The sequence below is a fragment of the Micropterus dolomieu genome, linkage group LG05 (assembly GCF_021292245.1).
Source record: "Micropterus dolomieu isolate WLL.071019.BEF.003 ecotype Adirondacks linkage group LG05, ASM2129224v1, whole genome shotgun sequence".
Lineage (NCBI taxonomy): Eukaryota > Metazoa > Chordata > Actinopteri > Centrarchiformes > Centrarchidae > Micropterus > Micropterus dolomieu.
The window spans coordinates 26,570,588-26,589,893 of NC_060154.1; the positions used below are offsets into that span (position 1 = coordinate 26,570,588).

A 19,306-nucleotide genomic window follows, 5' to 3' on the forward strand; every position below is an offset into this window, starting at 1 on the left:
CGTCGATCCGACTAAATCCCTAGGAGGAGTTCGTTAAAGTACGAAGTGTGTAAATCATCCAAAAATGGCCATAAAATTCAAAATGGCCGACTTCCTGTTGACTTTAGGCTATGGGTTCTTGAGGCTTTTTTGTGCGTCTTGATACGATACATGTCCCCAGAAAATTTCGTACATGTAGGTTGAACGTGAACGAGGGGCTAATCATTTCCAATTTTCAAGGTGGCGCTAGCGAGTCATTTTGCCACGCCCATGTGCGAAACTTGTAGAATACGAAATTTTTCACCGGTTCTGACATGTTTGCAAATTTTGGTGAGTTTTCGAGTATGTTTAGGCCATGTCATTTGGGCCTACTTTGCAGAAAAAAAAAAAAAAAAAAAAAAAAAAAAAAAAAAAAAAAAAAAAAAAAAATAATCCGAGCAGATTCAATAGGGACCTCACACGGTCGTGCTCGGGCCCTAATTACAAGGTGAGATCATCCCAAAACATGTCAGGAGCCTTATGTTACTGAGAGTTACACTCAAAAATTGTAATGTAATGAAGATCTGTGTCCAGATATATATTTCTGTTCATTAATGCAGAGACCTCACCAAATCACAGCTGCTGCAAAGCAGTGTTTGTGAAAATGATGGGCCAAAAATATGTTCAAAAGGATCGCACCTTTCAACTGGGTACAACTTGACCTTAAGCAAAGTCCTTAAAAGTCTAAACAACTACTGTAAACCTATATTAATTGCTTTATCTTTTTGCAACTTTTAGCGCAGAGACAACTTATACATTTGTTATGTTGAATTTGTAAGCAAACAACTGCCTATTTACACTGTCCAGACACAGTGCAGTGTTAGCATCCATTTGAATTTGTCTTTCTGACTACCCGAGAACGTAAATTCATCATTCTGCTTTTAGGTCTGTTTTGAGTCTCCGCCATTTCCTGAACGAAAAAACTCTGGCTCTTAAGTTGCTACTTGCTTTACTTAGCTCACCAGCTAGCTTCTGCTATGTCTCTCTGCGGTGCTGGACAAGTAACATACAGTCTGTTGACCGGAGCATTTTGCTAAAAACAGCTGCCTGTTGTGGCTGGAAACAAGGTTATTAAGAGCAGTGAGAGTGAAACAGTAAAACCAAAACAACGCGCTTAAAGATGCTAAAACAACCCTATTTCCATTACACATAGCGATTTGACGAATTGTTGCAGCTTTATTCTTTGAGGAAATTTCTCTAAATGAGCAATCTTGAAAACAGAAAAACAGAGTTGATAAAAACATAAACATGCATTCATTTTCCCCAGGTCATTATTTAAGACTGTACATATTGTTTCTATCTCAGCAAGCTGGCAAACTTTACCACATGTAGTATGCTTATTATCTACAGAGTCTATACTCTGTCTGTCTATTCAACTCTGCTTCATATTTGCATTGTACTCAGCTGATTATTCTAATCCCCCCAAGACATGATGGCTTTAAAGATAAGAAAATCCAACTTAATCAGAAAATAGAGACGTTGTCATGGAAACCAGTGTAATGTCTGATGATTTCCTTAGGTAAGGAAATGGGTTTGATGGGTCACAGCAGACTGGCTCAACAGACATGGCAGTGCAGTGAGCTTTAAGCTCTAATAGGCTGCACAAGGTGCAAGGTCTTCTCACATTAAATCACTCTATGATCTTGATAATAGATCTCTGTGAGGCCACTATAGGTCCACAGCAGAAGACATAACATTTTCAACACACTGCTCAGTTCCTCAGAGCATCATCAGGTTTACTGGATGCCCTGCTAGACTGACAACCTATGCAACTGACTAGCCTGTACATGTCACATGCAAACAGAATAAACACCTCAATGTTAATTTTACAGTGAAGTTTCTGTATAGTAGATAAGCAAACCTCACCCTGTAGAGCCCTTTAGTTGAACTTACTTGGACAAAATTACTGTATATTATACAATATTTGCGATACATTTGAGGAAATTTATTTTATAGTATTATGTACTTATACTTTTTTTCTTTATAATGTGGAGGCAATCTGCTAGTGATTATGCAGTTTAATACTTCAGTGCACTGCACGTGCTCAAATGCAGTTCAGTTAATGGTAGACTGGGGAACTGTTTTAAAGAAGTCTACATTTAAGAGGAAGTCCCTCGGACTGAAAGGTGGTTGTTTTGCATCACTTTGTAGTGATTTGACCTTCCAACAAGAAATGTTAATAGTCACATTGTCCAGAGGTCCAGAGGCCCCTGGCCTGTAACCTGTAGGTCAGGTTCAGTAATCCAATCCATGATACCAGTAAGTGAATAATATTTAGCACGCTGCAAACAAATGCATACCAGAATGGACCAAATGGACAAGAGACAACTCTTTTGAGTATATACTGTGTAGTGCAAGTGTGAAATAAAGGATAGCACATTTATCACTTCTTTTCCCTGCTGGAAGGTTTTTAAATTGTCCTTGAGTGGCCATCTTTGTCCTCCACTGCTTTTACAGATTAAAAAAAAATATATATATCAATGTGTTTAAAACACTGAAATGTTTCAGAACTATTTTCAGTATTAGACAAACATAACCCGAGTAAATACAAGATGCAGTTCTTAAAAGATGATTGTGTATTAAAGGGACAAAAGCTATCCAAACCTACCTGGTCCTATGTAAAAAAGTAATTGCCCACCTTGGTAAATCATGAATTAACTGTGATTAACCACATTTTTTGGAAAGCTGAGTTCAATTTCCCTAGCCACACTCTGAATTAAGAAATCACTTAAATATAACCTGTCTCACAAAGTGAAGTAGGCTAAAAGATCTCAAAAAGCACCACATCACTCGCGATCTATAGAAATTCAAGAATAGATGAGAAACAAAGTCACTGACATCTATCTGTCTGGAAAGGGTTACAAAGCCATTTGTAAGGCTTTGGGACTCCAGCAAACCATGGTGAGAGCCACTATCCACAAATGGACAAAACTCAGAACAGTGGTGAACCTTCCCAGGAATAGTGATATTGCGATAGCCAAATGAAGGCTCTGGAGTGGTCTAGTCAAAGTGCGGACTTAAATCCGATTGCGATGCTGTGGCAAGACGTTAAACAGGCTGTTCATGCTCGAACATCCTCCAGTGTTGCTGAATTAAAACAATTCTGCAAAGATGAGTGGGCCAAAAATTCCTCCACAGCGCTGGAAAAGACTCATTGACAGTTAACGCAAAGCTTGATTGCAGTTGTTGCTGCCTATTATTAGGTTTAGAGGGCAATTACTTTTTTCACACTCAGCCACGTAGGTTTGGATAGCTTTTTACCCTTAATAAATGCAATCATCTTTTAAAAACTGCATCTTGTTTTTACTCGAGCAAAAAATAGTTTGATGATCAGAAACAGTTCAGTATTACAAATATGCAGAAAACTAAAATTAGGAAGGGGGCATTTACTTTTTCACAGCACTGTATTGATCACTTTGGGGTGGCGATAGTACAGTGGATAAAACACATTCCTTTGGTGTGAGAGACCCGGGTTCAATTCCACACTGTGACACATTCACCAACTTGTCCCTGAGCAAGACACTTAACCCCTAGTTGCTCCAGAGGTGTGTGACCTCTGACATATATAGCACACACACACACACACACATATATGTATATACACAGTATATATGGTGATAAGTGCAAATAATTGAGTGGTCCTATATAGCAACACTACATTGAACAAGGTGCACTTACAGCTGGAGAAGATGAGTGGACAGGAGTGTTCGTCCATTGGAAAGTTGTGCAACTGCAGCTGGCATTCTGCATTTATTGTCAGTCTGAAAAGAAAACGATAGAATCAACTTGTGATAAATATCTCCTCTCTTAGTATAGCAGTGAAGGATTTAATGTGAAATCACACAAAAAAAATTTGGTTCAGACTTTCAAAGTATCACATCTATGAAAGTAATTTGTTGAATATTATCTATTAAAAAAATGGGACAAGGATGTGTGTATGAATGCATTAGTGGACGTTAACTGTGATAAAAAAAAACTTACTCTCAGCCTCGAGTGGGCCAGCAATTTTCAAACTACAGTGTAGATATTCAAGGACCACAATCAGTTAGTGGGAGACAGCTATGAATGGAGATCGTGAGGCATTTCTAAATCAGGTCCTACAGGGGCAGAGGTTGAGGAAGAATCTGCCCTTTACAGCTTGTTTTAATATAAATTGCTTCTTGAATTTCCCTCAAGGCCATTTGTCATCAAACAAATGCAAAAAAACGTTGATAACAGTCTTTTAAAAGTTGTGTCTAAGTTTTTCAGACCCTGACAAAATGTCAAAGTCAACAATATGACCTTTTACCCAGTTTGCACCTGATTCTTCAAAACACACAATGAGACTTTAGCTCAGTGTGGTGCACAGTACACTGTATATTGATTAGTCCATTAATTGATTAGTTGATCAACAGAAAGTTAAAGGGACCCTGTAGAGTTTGTGACCACTGGCAGAATTAGGAGGTATGTTTTGATGAGTGGGTCCACGTTTTCTTTGTACGTTGTATGGGGGAAACACATGCTCACACACACCTTCCTGCCACTTGTTTCCTTTATCCTACCGATCGACAAATGGCAGTAATGCAATGCGCAAGACAAATCTAGAGAAGATGACTGCAAGCTTGTAAACGCGGATGTAAACAAGGCAGGATTATGAACAACAACAAAAAGGTTTCATAGGGAGGAAATGCATTTACTTGTGTCAGACCTCGAGGACCCACACAATACGTTTTGAGCAGAAACAATGAATGTGAAGAGAGCTTGTTTAAAAGAAGAAGCCTGGATACCTCTGATCTGCAAAAACTCCAATTATTCTTTGGTTCCAGCTTCTCCAATATGAGATTATGTTGCTTTTCTCTGTTTTATAACACTTTAATCTGAATATGTTTGAGTTTTGGACTGTTGGTCACATAAAACAACACATCTGATGATGTTAACTTGGACTGTGTTTGACACTCTACTGTAGAGACCAAACATTAATCAGTCAATCAGGAAAATACTTGTTACTTGCAGCCCCAATATACTGTTTATTAATATCCTAAAATAATACAATAAAAATTACAATTACATACTGTGAGTAGTTTATATAGTATATATGTTTTATAATTATTCATTATTGTATCTTGTTAACATGCATCACTGTAACCTTAGATATTCATGGGAGCAATAATCTTAATTGAAAAATGAAAGGTGGACTTTTATGACATTATTCAGCCTTCAGTGGCCTTTAATTCACAAAACTCATAACAGCCAGAGTGATGAGTGACCAGCTGAGTCCCTCTATGGACTAGGATTGAGAAACATTGGTGTGGGGAGACAATGGGACATTGTATATCTTGATTTTTCCCACTGCTCTGCTACCATGTGTACTTCCACGATGAAGATGTACCAACAAACCAACACTTAGAAAACAGCCCACTGCAATTAGCATGTGCAGATTCTTTGGAAATCTGTCTGTGGTGTAGCTGAACACCAGCAGTCCCTTAAGACTAGACACGCCTGTGGATGTAATGATGAAGCCAATGTGTTGTTGACCCTCAATTATAAACCAGTTAAAGAAAGTAACATTTGTTATCTCAGTGGGAAAGGAGACTACATGAAGCATTAAGAGTGTCTGACCTCTTCTGACATGATGAAATAGGCTGACTGGTTTCACACATCAGCCTGAATTTACAGTAAAGTACAAGTTTGAGAAAACAACCGGAGGTAACATTTAATAAAGTATGTTAAAAGCAGGTTTCTGGTGGTTAAAAGATGTGTTGCATTTGTCCAAAATGGTTTTGTCCGCTCACTTACAGAGTGCAAGATAAAGATCAAAATGAGAGAAAAAGGACAAGTACATTTGTGAGCTATATATGTAATGTTAAAGAGTGCAGATTTAGGACAGCAGTCGCAAGTAGAGAAAAAAAATCTTTGTAATGTAATTCTGTTGTGATCTTTAAACCTCATTAAAGCATGGAATTGGGACAATATCATGCACGTGGGAGAGGCATAGATATCACAAAATGTCATCTCTGTTTACTGCAGCCAAGCCAATGCACAATTAATACCGAATGACATTTCATTGTCTTTCTCTCGTGCCATCAACGGATATTACTCCTCTAAGTTTCCGTGAATTCTCAATTTCAATAGAAATGTATGAGGGAGAATCTAGCTGGGCTTTGTTTGTGACTTTTGTGAATTGTTCCTCGGGTCCAACACAATGTTTTATACACTGACATGAATTGAAAAAGCCAAGGCAAGAAAAAGTTTTATAATGCTAGAGCTAAATGTATCTTCCCCGTGTTCAATGGCTTCTACTAAAACACAGAAAAGTCCTTAAACATTATCAATTACAACTCTGGAGATGTCTCAAAACACAAGGCCAGTGACAAAAATATTGAGGACAGTCTGGAGATGCTTATTTCTGAAGGAGCAGTTTATGTTGAGTGCTCCAATTACAAGGAGTGCTTTAGGGCATGAGGGTGGCTGCCTTAGTAAATTGGTCTTAAAGCTCAACCAAGCAATTTGCACTTACATTTGGTAATGACAGGGGCTAATTGCTTTTGCGCTGCTTTTTTGGGGAATGTTTTGTATAGATTTCTTAATGAATAACACTGCTAAAGTCTGATTCAATATGAACTGATTGGTTGATGAGATAGACCTCATGAATTCCCAAGGGGGGAGTTTAAATGGTCACATGGCACAGATAACATGGAGTTTTAGCAAAGCAATTATAGGAACCATGTTAAGAAATGTCAATACAGCTTTCATAGGTTACATAACATCCTACATAATCTGTATAGCAAAGTTTTATATATCAATTGTTTCAGTAATTTTTCAAGAAAAAACACCAACCAGTGAGAACATTTCACTCGCACTGTACATTCAGTATACATTATACTATTAAAGTAACATTACACTTTTTATTTAATGTTATAATATTATACAAATTTTCACTAGTTCCTAGGTTGTGGACAGTGTAGTGGTGGAGTATCTGTCCCTGGTTCAAAAACTAGTCCCACATGCCACAAGCTGTAATGCATCAATCACAGCAGAGTTTTCTGTGTTGTGTGTTATTACTGTGATGACTGATAAGTGGTAAAATAAATAAAAAAACACACTGTTTTCAATGTGTCAAATGAAAAAAAAAAGCTTAAAAAACTCTGTCAATATTTTAAGGTCCATGGTGTGTCCAAATAAATATGTAAGTAATAAATGGTTTGTTAATAAACTCTGTATTACAGGAAGCTTTTTCACTGTGCTCCTAAATTTCTTTGTGTGCCCTGGAGTAGAATGGAAATGGGACAAAATCACCAAAATCGAGAGAGATGGGATGTTTTCACTAACCAGTAAGGTACAGAAAATCTGAAAAAGTAAAAGTAATATGTCAAACCTACTCAAGTAAAAGTACTTGGTCAAATAACTACTCAAAGTACAAGTTACTTCACAAGTCATTCTATGCAAGTCAAAGCAAACTCTCAAGTCTCTTTTTGGGATAATAAGTGTTGCATCTGCTGTGCTTCAGTTAAAAATAGCTGCTGTGCAACATGGTTATTTCTAGTGCACTTTGTTTTGCATGTTCATTATCTCTAATTTAGCTATTTCTGTTTTTAATCTACATGAAGGTATCAATAAGCTCACTTTAATATATCATACTTGCTTGCTGCCCAGCATACTATTGTTGCCTATTAAAGCCAACCAAACCACTTGCTTTTCTATGATTTGCCTTCTCCAATAGCTCAGACACCCAATACAATATGCTGACTCCTAAAGCATTTCTGAACATAATCCTTACAACGTAAAGGAGTACCGTGGCAATAACATGGGAGCATCCCCTTGTTGAATCAAGTCTACATATAAAAGGAAGCCCTGTGCGTAAAACCCAACAGGGCAGTTGTATCCACCCATTTCTACTCTGTCCCGATGTTTCTCAAAAATCATTGTTTCCTAAATAAATGACAGTGAAATGAGTGAAAGCCAAACTCAGTTTCACTGCCACAAAACAAATAGCAACCAATGCAAATTGAAAAGAAATATGCTAATTTCCATCAAAGGAAAGCCATGGTCTGCACAACGAGAGGATTCTGTTAATATATCAGAATCAGTCCAGTGACCATCTGACTTAGATGTAGTGTGTAGTTTTGAACACAATTTTGACCCGATGATGGTGCTAAATGAAATTTAAAACAATTTATCCCGAGGGGAACACACATTTCTGTACCAAATTAAATGAGATATTTCACTCAAAAACACAACTAAGAACTGCAGGGGCTGGTAAGTAAGTCATTTTGAGGGGCCAGAACATAGTCAATTGATAATTTAAGACTAATTGTTGGATAACTCAGTCAGTAGGTCTTTTAATCATAGAGTTGTGTGTCCAATCCCCACAGTGTGTGAATATCTTTTCTCTGCCTCTTCAACAATCTAATTATGAAGAGACTATTTCACATGCGCACAATAAAGCTTGTGCTGGAGTATGTACGTCCCGGCGACTGGTCTACATCCATCACCCTAAGGACCATTATTTTCATTTTCCCAGACAGAGGACATTCCTGCGCTTCTCATTCAGGGCAATTCAATCTCACATTTCCTGACATCCATTTCAGAGGTGTGTCAAGCAAGCCACAGACTCTTTTGAATGAACATTCAAAAGCATGGGCCTTAAGTAAAAGCTCTCAATTTAACTCATCCAATCCATCCAATAGTTGTTGAGATATCTCAGTCTGGACCAAAGTGATGGACTGACCACCAAGCAACATTGTCATCCATAGAGCTACAGTATGTCGGTAGTGTGGCTAAAGAAATGTCAACCTCAGAGCTTCTGCACTCAATGAGGCGCATGTAGGAAAACCAAAACAGTATAAGGTATATCCATGCCTTACCAACCTCCTACAGTTTGTGTGGGTACAGTTTGGAATATTCAAAAACGTACCCAGACTATTCTCCCGAAATAATGGAGTTGTCCCATGTTCAGTCATAAAATAATCTGGTGTCCTGCTGTCACTTTTCTGTGCATTCCAACATATGCAATTTGATGTTAGACATGCAAACTTTCAGGTCAAAGCATACTCTAACTCATTGTTATAAGTTGTGTATGATCATTTATTTATAGCTGTCGTTAATGATTAACACAATTAGAATATATTCACTTAAGATTTGCTTGGGTGTGCAGAACATACATTTTGCATTTGTATTGTATTTCTTCACTGAGGAACAGAAGTAGGTAACAGAAGTCCTCCACTCTAAAAGGATAGCTTTGGTTTTACTATATCTGGGATAAAGTGGCCAAAAAACGATTTTTACCTTAAGGTGTAAAGTATTTTCCCATCGTTCCATATTCTGAGCAGCTGGTTAGGCATTGTAATCCAGTGGGAATCTGCATTCTTGGAGTTTCTGAAGATGGTATCTGGTAGCCAAATAAGTCCAACCATATTGCTGTTCAAAGTCAATTTTTTCATTGTGCTGTTGTAACTGAGACGGCTGTCCGTCCACGTCTGGGCAAAGATGATGTCGATTTGGTATTCCTAAAAAGAGACAATCAAAAGACATGTAGGTAAGATATGCAGCATCATCTGATGCCATTCCATTTAAAAAACATCACAGATGCAGTTCTGTGTCCTAAGTGAAAAAGAAAAAAAAGGAGCAACTTCACCTGCTGCTCAAGAGTATTGATTTTCTTTTTAAATGACACTGAATAGACGGATTATAGGTTTCAGCAACACATCTCTGTACACCATCTATCCTTCATCACTTTCACCAGCGGGAGCATTTATCATTTTACTTGTTCATTGGCCCGTATGTCGAGCACAGACTTCACCTGGCACCTCTCAGTGATTTGCTTTACTCACCATTGTGCTGACAGCAAACTCTCCATGGCTGCAGTGCATCTGAGGGTGAGCCTGTGGTTTTAAATTCCACAGAAACTCATTTTTTGATCAATATAAGGTATCAATATTTGTTTGATAAAGAATCAAAAAGCATATATTTTTTTTACATTTTAAGTGATAAAAAATGCCATAGTGCAGTTTGGAGAGGTTTTTTGGTGCTGTACATTATGTGAATAAGCCCCTAGAGGTCTTTATCTGAGATCTTTGGAATCCTCTATAAACATGACAAGACTCTACAGCCATGACAGCAGCTCTGTTAGGCTGTAAACTTAATGCTAACATCATGGTCCCACTGACAATGCAAGCATTGTGACCTTTAGCATGTATAATGTTTACCATGTTCACAATCTTAGTTTACCTTGTTAGCATGCTACCATTTGCTAATTAGCACTAAACACAAACTACAGCAGAGGCTGATGGGAATGTCATTAGTTTGGTCATAAACCAAAGTAATGGACACAATGAAATTTTGACCTGATGATGGCGCTAGATGGAAAATGTACCAAATCTCATGTATATACATTAAATAGTAGACGTTTCACACAAAACCTCATGGCAGCACTAGAGGAAAAATTAGAGGATCATCACCAAAGTCTTTAGTGTACGGTACAACTACTGTATGTCTCCACAGAGTTTGGTACCAATCAAGTAGATATGAGATATTTTTACTGGACAAGAGAAAACTGCTGGTGGCACTAGATGAAGAGTCAAGGAATCAGGTTTCATCCTCTGGGGACCATGAATGTCTGTAAAAATGTCAGGTCAATCAATCCAATTGCTGTTTAGATATTTTTGTCTGGACCAAAGTGGTGGACTGACCGACCAACAGAGCTAGGCATCCCTAGATCCATGACACTAGCTAAAGAAATTACAGAAATAAAACAGCACTGTTCTCATATGGTCTGTGGTGCAGAGACCCTCCAGAGAGGTTAATAGCATACATGTTGCTCACTAAAACATCCTGTTCCTTAGCAGAACCCTCTGGCCAGAAAAGTAAATACAGCAGATACGTGTGTTTGAAACCTGTAGGGTTTTACAAGCCTCTTTACTGACACGTTGTAGTGACTCTGTATGAGGAAACATGGAAAAGGAGACCCAAATGCAGACACTTGCGGCAGAGCAAGCTGAATTAAAGGCCCTTCTTTACAGGTTTAGAGGTACATGGGCATGAGTGGACCACCGTATCAGTAGAACGACACTGATGATCTGGTAAATGAGAATGTGGCTGATACAAATAGTAAATACACAGGGGCCTAACAAGGTAATGAGGGATGGTGTGTATGGAGAAGCAAGGACAGGTGACTGACAGGAGCAGCAGAGTCAAAAGGGACGGAGAATTAATACATGGCCAATGTATGTAATGAGCAGTTCGACATTTTGGAAAATACACTAATTCACTTTCTTGCTGAGATTTTGATGAAAAGACTGACACCACTCTCTTGTCCGTACAGTAAATATGGAGCTACAGCCATCAGCTAATTTACGTGTCTTAGCATAAAGACCATTTTAATTTACATCAATCTTCTGATGAACAACAAAGCATTTCTGATTTTGGTATGTAAATTAGTGAGCTGAAGTGCTGCTAGGCAGATTTTTAAACCTTTGGACAGCTTTAGGTTAGATATTTACCTCTTCCAGTCTTTATGCCAAGCTAAGGTAACTGGCTGCTAGCAGCAGCTTCATATTAAGTATACAGTCATAAGAGTGGTATCATTCTTTTCAAATAACTCTTGGCAAGAACACAGATGGGCTCATTACCCCAAACATTAAACTATTCCTTTAAATACATGCTATATATCCCGTAATGTAATCTGGCATGTGTTAAATCGTGCCCTTGCAAGACTACTGACTATGCAAAGATTTCAGATAAAGGTTATAAGATCCCATTTAACCTGTTGTTGTCCATATAAAGTAAACTAATAAGTAAAGTAAACTAGTCTCTCATTCATTCAGGCAGTAAAACGTCACATCAACATTAAACTAACATGCTGGGCTGCTCCGATGAATCCTATCAATGAATCTGGGTATTTCTGGGTATTTATTTATTTTTTTGTCTTTCGTCAAAATCTGAAAACAAGTACAAATATAAAAAACTTGACGCAGACACATGGTTTGAAATGATGCAGTCAGCTCAAGGGTAATCATCGGTGACATAGGAAGGCAGTGTGTGCCTTGTGGTTGGTAAAACTACAAAAATATAATTGGACATACACACACACACAACAGTAAGAAACTCTGTAAACCATCTGCAGCTCTTTAATTTGTTTCTAAATGTACTGGAGTTGTGATTAAAACAGCCACATCACTGCTGCCTAACATTAATTGGAAACAAGATGCAATTTAATGAGGGAAACAATTGCTCCATTAATCGTGTATAAGATGATATGTGGCTACTTACAGCTACTTACTATACATGGGTGTCATGATCCGGTTGTACTATCCTCACAGCCCTAGTATTTCCTCTGTTTTCCCATTCCTAGTGTTTCTATCTTCTCTGTGTGTGGGTGTGTGTATTTGGGCATGGCGCTCCTGGCTCTCCTCCTGAAGCCCCACTCATTTAGTCACCCGTGGCTCCTGTGCACATCTGAGAGCCATTCCACAATCAAAACTGCAGTACTTCAACACCAGCTCTACACGATTGTTTGCTCTGTTCCTGATTCCTGTGTTGGTTCTTGCGTGTGCCTCAGGTCTTGGTCCTGGAGAAAGCAGTATTCCGTCTGTCTGCCTTAATCAGCGTACACTGTGTTTTTCCACCTCCTGCCTGCACAGAGAGACTCACTGCTAGTACGAACTCACTCAACACAACTGTTAATAAATCCACTGTGACTTTCCTTTTACTCCTGTCTCAGTGTCTGCAATTGAATCCTCAGTTTCTCCAGCTTGTAAAAATAGGTGACGAGGCAAACAATGCCCATGTTATGAAATTTTTTTTTAAAGTACGCAAATAAGTGTGAGTACTCCCACCTTTGTAATCTCACTGCAGTGATGCTGCTGTTCAAGCTCAGACAAAGCCAAACATCTATTCAGCAACAGTTGAGTTCTTGGGTCTCCTTTAGCAACAATACAGATAAAGATGTACAGTATAATGAAATTAATAATAGACTGCCCTCCTCTGGCAACCCACACCTTTTCATACTGCTGCCACCGCCTGAGATGCATTTGACCTTTTACCCAGTCTCTGCACCAGTTTGAATAGCTCACCAATTAGAATGAAGTCTATAATCAAGCGAATCACTGGGTGATCATGACCTTTAATTGTATGGAGCTCAAGGGATTTGAAAAAAAAACTGAACATTATCCAGGATTTAATGACCAGTGGAGGAAAAGGGCTGCAAATCAAATAAACAGAACTAATATGAGCTGAAGCAATCACATCTGGAACTAGCGAGTTCCAGATGGAGGGTGAGAGGTAAGTCTCTAACACAATAACACACCAAAATTTCAAGCTTTGTAATCGCTTATATAATTTCACATTAGAAGGAAATTATAACTAAGCTGAAAGAGTATCGATCTCATTTCCTCTCCCCGCTGCCTACAACGGCTTTTCAGTCTCTACAGCAGGTATTGCTGTGAAAAAAATAGGTCTTTCACCTCAACTGCCTCAGAGGAGCTGCTATATTATGTTTGCTGATTATGAGTTACTGTATATATTCGCAGTAAAATCAAAGATATTGCTGCACAGTTGGAAAAGACCCCCACATGATAAATTCATTCAAACTTAAATACAGAACAGATTATCCCCTGAGACATGCAGACCTGACAGGTGCTTAATACTGCACCGAAATACCACCTGTATAGATATTAAAAATAGCACGTCCAATTTTGAAGCAACAACTTTGGGAAGGTCCCTTCCTGTCAATGTGACAACTCCTTGTACAAAGCCAGGTTAATGAAGAAATGTTTTGAGTTTGGGTTGGAAGAAAATGAATTGCCTGCTCGAAGCCCTGACCGCCACCACCTTCAGGATGAATTGAAATGTCTACTGCCAGCCAGGCCTTATCACCCAACATCAGTTTCAGACCTCGCTTTTTGCTGAATGAGAGAAAATCCCTCTAGCAAGGTTCAAAATCTTGTGGAAAGCCTGAAACCAGAATAGGGAAGGGTGCATGTATCTGCTTTTGGAGTGAATTGTTAAATAGTATAATGTTCAGGTGGCCACAAACTTTTGTATGTAACAAAAAAAAAAGAAAAAAGATCCATACGAAGATGCATACGCACACTGAAGGTTATTGATCGCATTTTTAACTAAAAGATTTAAACAGTTTAACTAAAAGTTTTAGCTTTTTATGTGTCACTGTTTAAATTAGGAGAAACTTGTTGCATAACACTGAAGAAACTTTTACATGAAATTTTTGTGGCAAAATCAGGTCACTATATCTGTTTGGATTTGATCGCGGGGGTGAAGTAATTCTGTGCAAATTTTGTGTGAAGAGTTTAACTTGACAATCTTTGACACTGCGCTGTTGACCAATAGAAAAAATCTCTCGTTATTATATATTATAGTTTTTGGCTTTTTCCCTTTCTTTCATATATTTTCACACATGTAATAGGTTTGCAAAGTGAAAAGTCCACCCCAAAGGGAGTTATCATCTCCCACAGAAAACACTGCTCTGAACTGCCGGAAAACAGCTCAATTGTAGTCCAGCCTTCACTTCTATAACCTATCTGTGTCACTATGTAACACGCACCATAAAGCTCGCCTAGCGGCTAGTGTGGCACACATTCAAAACACTGGTGAAGAAACACACTGAGCTTCAGCACACAGTGTCAAGACGTCCACCCCCAACCTCCATCTAGAACGTTAACTACCCTCCAGGCAGTCAATGGACGTATAATTTGTCTGCAGTCCCTCAACGACCAAGCTAACTAGTGTGTTAACTGTCAGTGTCGTACCAGAATTTTCCAAGTCGACTTTTTAATGCCTTTGTTCATCCTGGCTGCAGCCAGTGCTGTCACCCTAATACTTCCAGGGGTTTGTTCCTGCTTGCTCTATAGACCTTACATTGTGATGGCTTCACAAGTTTTTTATTGCTTTTCTTGGCTTTAGGACAGTTTTATAAATTAAAACCTTATTGACATTGTTTGTAGTTCGAGGTGTTCTGTCCTGGCATTTTTGTTGCAATACCACGAGTGGTCATTGGGCAACACTGGAAGCAAGTCTGAGTGGCAGCCGTATGGCAGTGCCGTATCAGGTCGGTTGCATTTGACAGCTAGCATTTTCCCGACTGGCTAATACATTAGCAGCTCTGAAGACTCACAGACTTAGTTGACATCACCTTGTCAGTGCTTAAGTGTGAGAGGCTGCATGGGCCTGAGATGGTATAATGAGACAGCACTTAGAAACATATTAAATTATCTTGACTACGCCAAAATTTGTTACGTACAACTGTACAATTGTGGGTTTGGGACTTTTTTTTAATACACTTTTTACTTTATTCACTGCCAAGGCAAGGACTATCTGTCTGATTTAAAAGTATTCCAGGCTCCTTCCTTACAGAGTGGACAAGAGGTCAATCTCAAATGATCATTATTTTTTTATCAAATCAGCATTTTACACTTACATTAAAACATCTTGTTTCTTGCAATTGCTTCTTCCATGTTTGTTTACCTTTTTTAACCTCTGGGCTTCCCCTGGTAACTCTGTTTAACATCACAACGCTATGAACTGTGGGTAATTCCCTCAAGCAAAGTCTGCAGACATGCAGACTTATGGAAAGTGAGCATAAAGGGCTCAAAAAGTCATGCATTCAACAGTGGCCCTTGTGGACTCACCGGGAATGTACCTCTGAGACCGTGAGGCGATTGGGATTAAGCCTGCAGTATGACCAGGGCTTCAGGAAACTGCCGCACTGCTGTCTATGGGCTGAAACCTTCAGTCATGGTGCACTCGTGGCCACATTCCAATTAGTAAAGTCACAACAGGTGTTTCCCATTAACTGTCAACGTAAACTCTCTTCTCTGCCTAATGTGATTCAGTGTGGACTTTTAAGAGATAACGTGTGGAAAGTGAAATATTTAATTCCATCATTTATAATTCACTCCTGTCTAAAAGATGTTAAGTTGGGTCACGCTGAACAGATTTTCACTTATAATGGAATATTTCCCCATCCACTTTTAAATCATGTGGACAAATGGGAATATTACTCATTATTGAAAATCTGCACATGGCTTAATGTCGACTCTGATATGTGGGGAATTATTCTGCCACAGTTTACCCGGTGTTTGACCGGAATACAAATCAGACAGCGACTGGGCTGACTAATGGCTCAGGATGGAACGGAAACAGCTGGAATGTGAAGCAGCTTGGTTGAAGCCACCTACCATGATGACACCACTGCTCTGTGCTGCCAGCAGTGGTTCAGCTTTTCATTAATGTGAAAAGAGAGCAGAGGCATATGCCACTGACCTTCCTGTTCACTTATGCAAATGAGGCATTAGTAATGATTATTTGAGAATTATATGGATAAACCTTGGTGCACACTATTGTTGTCTGAGCTGGGTAGGATACCACTTACCATCACCACATTCTTTAGATGCAGAGTGCAGGCTTACTAGTATAACAACATCCTTCTGTATCCCTGCATGAAGTAAATTGTCTAGAAACTGGAACTTTAACTAAGAAACATACAACACAACCTTTCCTGCTTTTTGATGGGTTGATGACCAGGTGTTGGTGCAAACACGCAAAACAAAAACCATCTTTTTATCTCTCTTTTCTTGTATTCATTAATGTTCTTCCCCAGTAGATTGTGCGGTTGTGCTGTTACCATGACATTATTGTAAGCTCAAGGACTCAGATAAAATCTCTATTTTTCAGCTCTCCAGCCCTTTTAACCAAACACAAGTACTTAATCTCTTTTATACACTACCAGTCTTCTTCTCCACCCACAGTTCAAGGTAGAACTGAATCATTTTCAGATATAAAACAGTCAGAACATCCTAGTCAAAGAAACATTTTTGGACAATAAGTGTGGTATTTTAAAGTTAGATAGTTAATTTCCAAAACTCCACACGCACCAGATACTGTAAACTAGGGCAATGCGGCTCGCGCTCTGCAGTGTGAAGGTGGACCTTTCATAATTATGAAGCAAAATGCATGATGTACTGATGCATGCATTGTATCTGTCCTGTGCTTTGAGACATTTTGTCATGTTCTTTCATTGGCTTGAAATCTCGACTTGTGTCCCCATTAGAATCAGCTAAAGGTCGCTTGGAATGAGGACACAAAGTCACAAAATCCAGGTTTTCAATGAGCACAGCTTGCATACGGTATGGTTCTTATTCAGATCTTTTCATCTATTTGTACTAAATGTGTCAAAACATTCACTTTTAAATTAGAGATTAAGCAAGCTTTATTTGTGAGTTTCCTTCCTCAGTCTAATGACATGCAGGTCAGGTGAAGTGAAAACCCTACACTGCCCAAAGGGTGTACCACACCTCGCACACAGTGCATGCTGGGATGGGCACCAGCCCCCCTTCACCCTGCAGAGAATAAGAGGGTATAGAAAATAAATGGATGGATGGATGCAGGTTGGAGTTTGTTAACAACATGTTACACTGCCCTTGAGGTAGCTTAAAGTTTGGACTTTTTCAACTTGGACCCTATTTTCCCATGTGTTTGTGTATTGAGCGAGTGTGCTGCATTTGGCAGCAGCGAGACATATAAACATAATTATGTCAAGGGAGTCAAGTGGCTTTTTCAACAACTCCTGTGTTCAAGATGTAAAATTCCATTTTTTGTCAAGTGTGTCTTGACCAGAGCGATACAGTGACTGTTTATGGTTAAACAAAAATGATCTTACTTATTATCTTACTGCTCCTCAACAGAACCAACTCGGACTTCTGCAGATCTGCTGCCCTCAGCGCACTTCACCTACCGGGATTTAATCTCATCCGCGCGGATCGCGAAAGGGAGCTCACGGGAAAAACACGGGGAGGCGGTCTCTGTTTCTATATAAACGAAGGTTGGTGCACAGATGTCACAGTGTTGAAGAAATAATGCAGGCCTCACCTAGAGACATTATTTATAAACTGTAAACCGGTTTATTCAACGCTGGAGAAAACTAACGTGGAGAAAAAACACCCAGACTCCCTGCTCATTGTTCTTGGGGACTTTAACAAAGCAAACCTCAGTCATGAACTTCCAAAGTACAGACAGCATATTAAGTGTCCCACCAGGGACACTAACACACTGGACCACTGCTACACAACATTAAAGGACACCTATCGCTCTGTTCCCCGTGTAGCCTTGGGACTCTGATCACTGTCTGGTTCATCTTATCCCGACACACAGGCAAAATCTGCTAAACCTGTTGTAAAGTCTGTGAAAAGATGGACCAACGAGTCAAAGCTGGAGTTACAGGCCTGCTTTGACTGTACTGACTGGAGTGGTTTTGAGGCTGCAGCCACTGACCTGGACGAACTAACTGACACTGTGACATCTTACATCAGTTTTTGTTAGGATGTGTGTGCCGACTAAAACCAGCTTCATCAGACCAAGGAGGAGGCCTTCAGAAGTGGGGACAGAGTCTTGTACAACCAGGCCAGGAACACGCTGACTAAAGAGGTCAAAGCTGCAAAGAGGTGCTATGCTGAAAAGCTAAATAACAGCTTTGCAGCCAACAACCCTGCGTCAGTGTCGAGAAGCCTACGGACACTCACAAACTACAAGAGACCATCCCCCAACACTGCTGGTACTCAACGACTGGCAGACGAGCTGAATGGTTTCTACTGTTGGTTTGAAAAGCCCAGAGTCACACCTCTCCCCTACTCCAAAACCATCTTCAAACAGTCACCTTCCCCCTCTGACCTCTCACCTGCACTCAAGATCTGTGAAGAGGACGTGAGCCACCTCTTCCAGAGGCAGAAGATCAGGAAGGCTCCTGGACCTGACGGTGTCTCACCATCGTACCTGAAAATCTGTGTGGACCAGCTGGCCCCCATCTTCACTCAGATCTTCAACAAATCACTGAAGCTGTGTGAAGTTCCCTCCTGCTTCAAACGCTCCACCGTCATCCCGGTCCCAAAAAAACCCTCCATCTCTGGACTGAATGACTACAGGCCCGTCGCCCTGACATCTGCAGTCATGAAGTCCTTTGAAAGACTGGTGTTGGCCCACCTGAAGGACATTACAGGCCCCCTGCTGGACCCCCTGCAGTTTGCCTACAGGGCTAACAGGTCAGTGGGTGATGCTGTCAACGTGGGTCTGCATCACATCCTGCAACACCTCGACTCTCCAGAGACATATTCAAGGATCCTGCTCGTGGACTTCAGCTCGGCGTTCAACACCATCATCCCGGACATCCTCAGCACCAAACTCACCCAGCTCACTGTGCCAGCCAGCAGGAGTCAGCAGGTGAGTCAGGGAAACATCACATCCAGCTCCCGGACTATCAGCACTGGCACCCCCCAGGGGTGTGTGCTCTCCCCACTGCTCTTCT

The 19,306-nt window shown here is 39.9% G+C and overlaps 1 protein-coding gene across 5 annotated transcripts in view; it reads right to left on the reverse strand.

Moving 5' to 3' along the window:
* Positions 1–15,735, reverse strand: part of LOC123971639 (gamma-aminobutyric acid receptor subunit gamma-3) — a 31,300-nt gene extending 15,565 nt beyond the window's left edge. The window contains exons 1-4 of one of the 5 annotated variants that reach the window (XM_046050588.1): positions 12,831–12,884; positions 12,275–12,627; positions 9,283–9,503; positions 3,697–3,779 (exon numbers count right to left, since the gene is read on the reverse strand). In XM_046050588.1, coding sequence (XP_045906544.1) covers positions 3,697–3,779; positions 9,283–9,437 — 238 coding nt within the window. In that variant the 5' untranslated portion in view covers positions 9,438–9,503; positions 12,275–12,627; positions 12,831–12,884. The other 4 variants (XM_046050587.1, XM_046050589.1, XM_046050586.1 and 1 more) reach the window with 4 other exon arrangements.
* Positions 15,736–19,306: the final 3,571 nt, after the last annotated feature.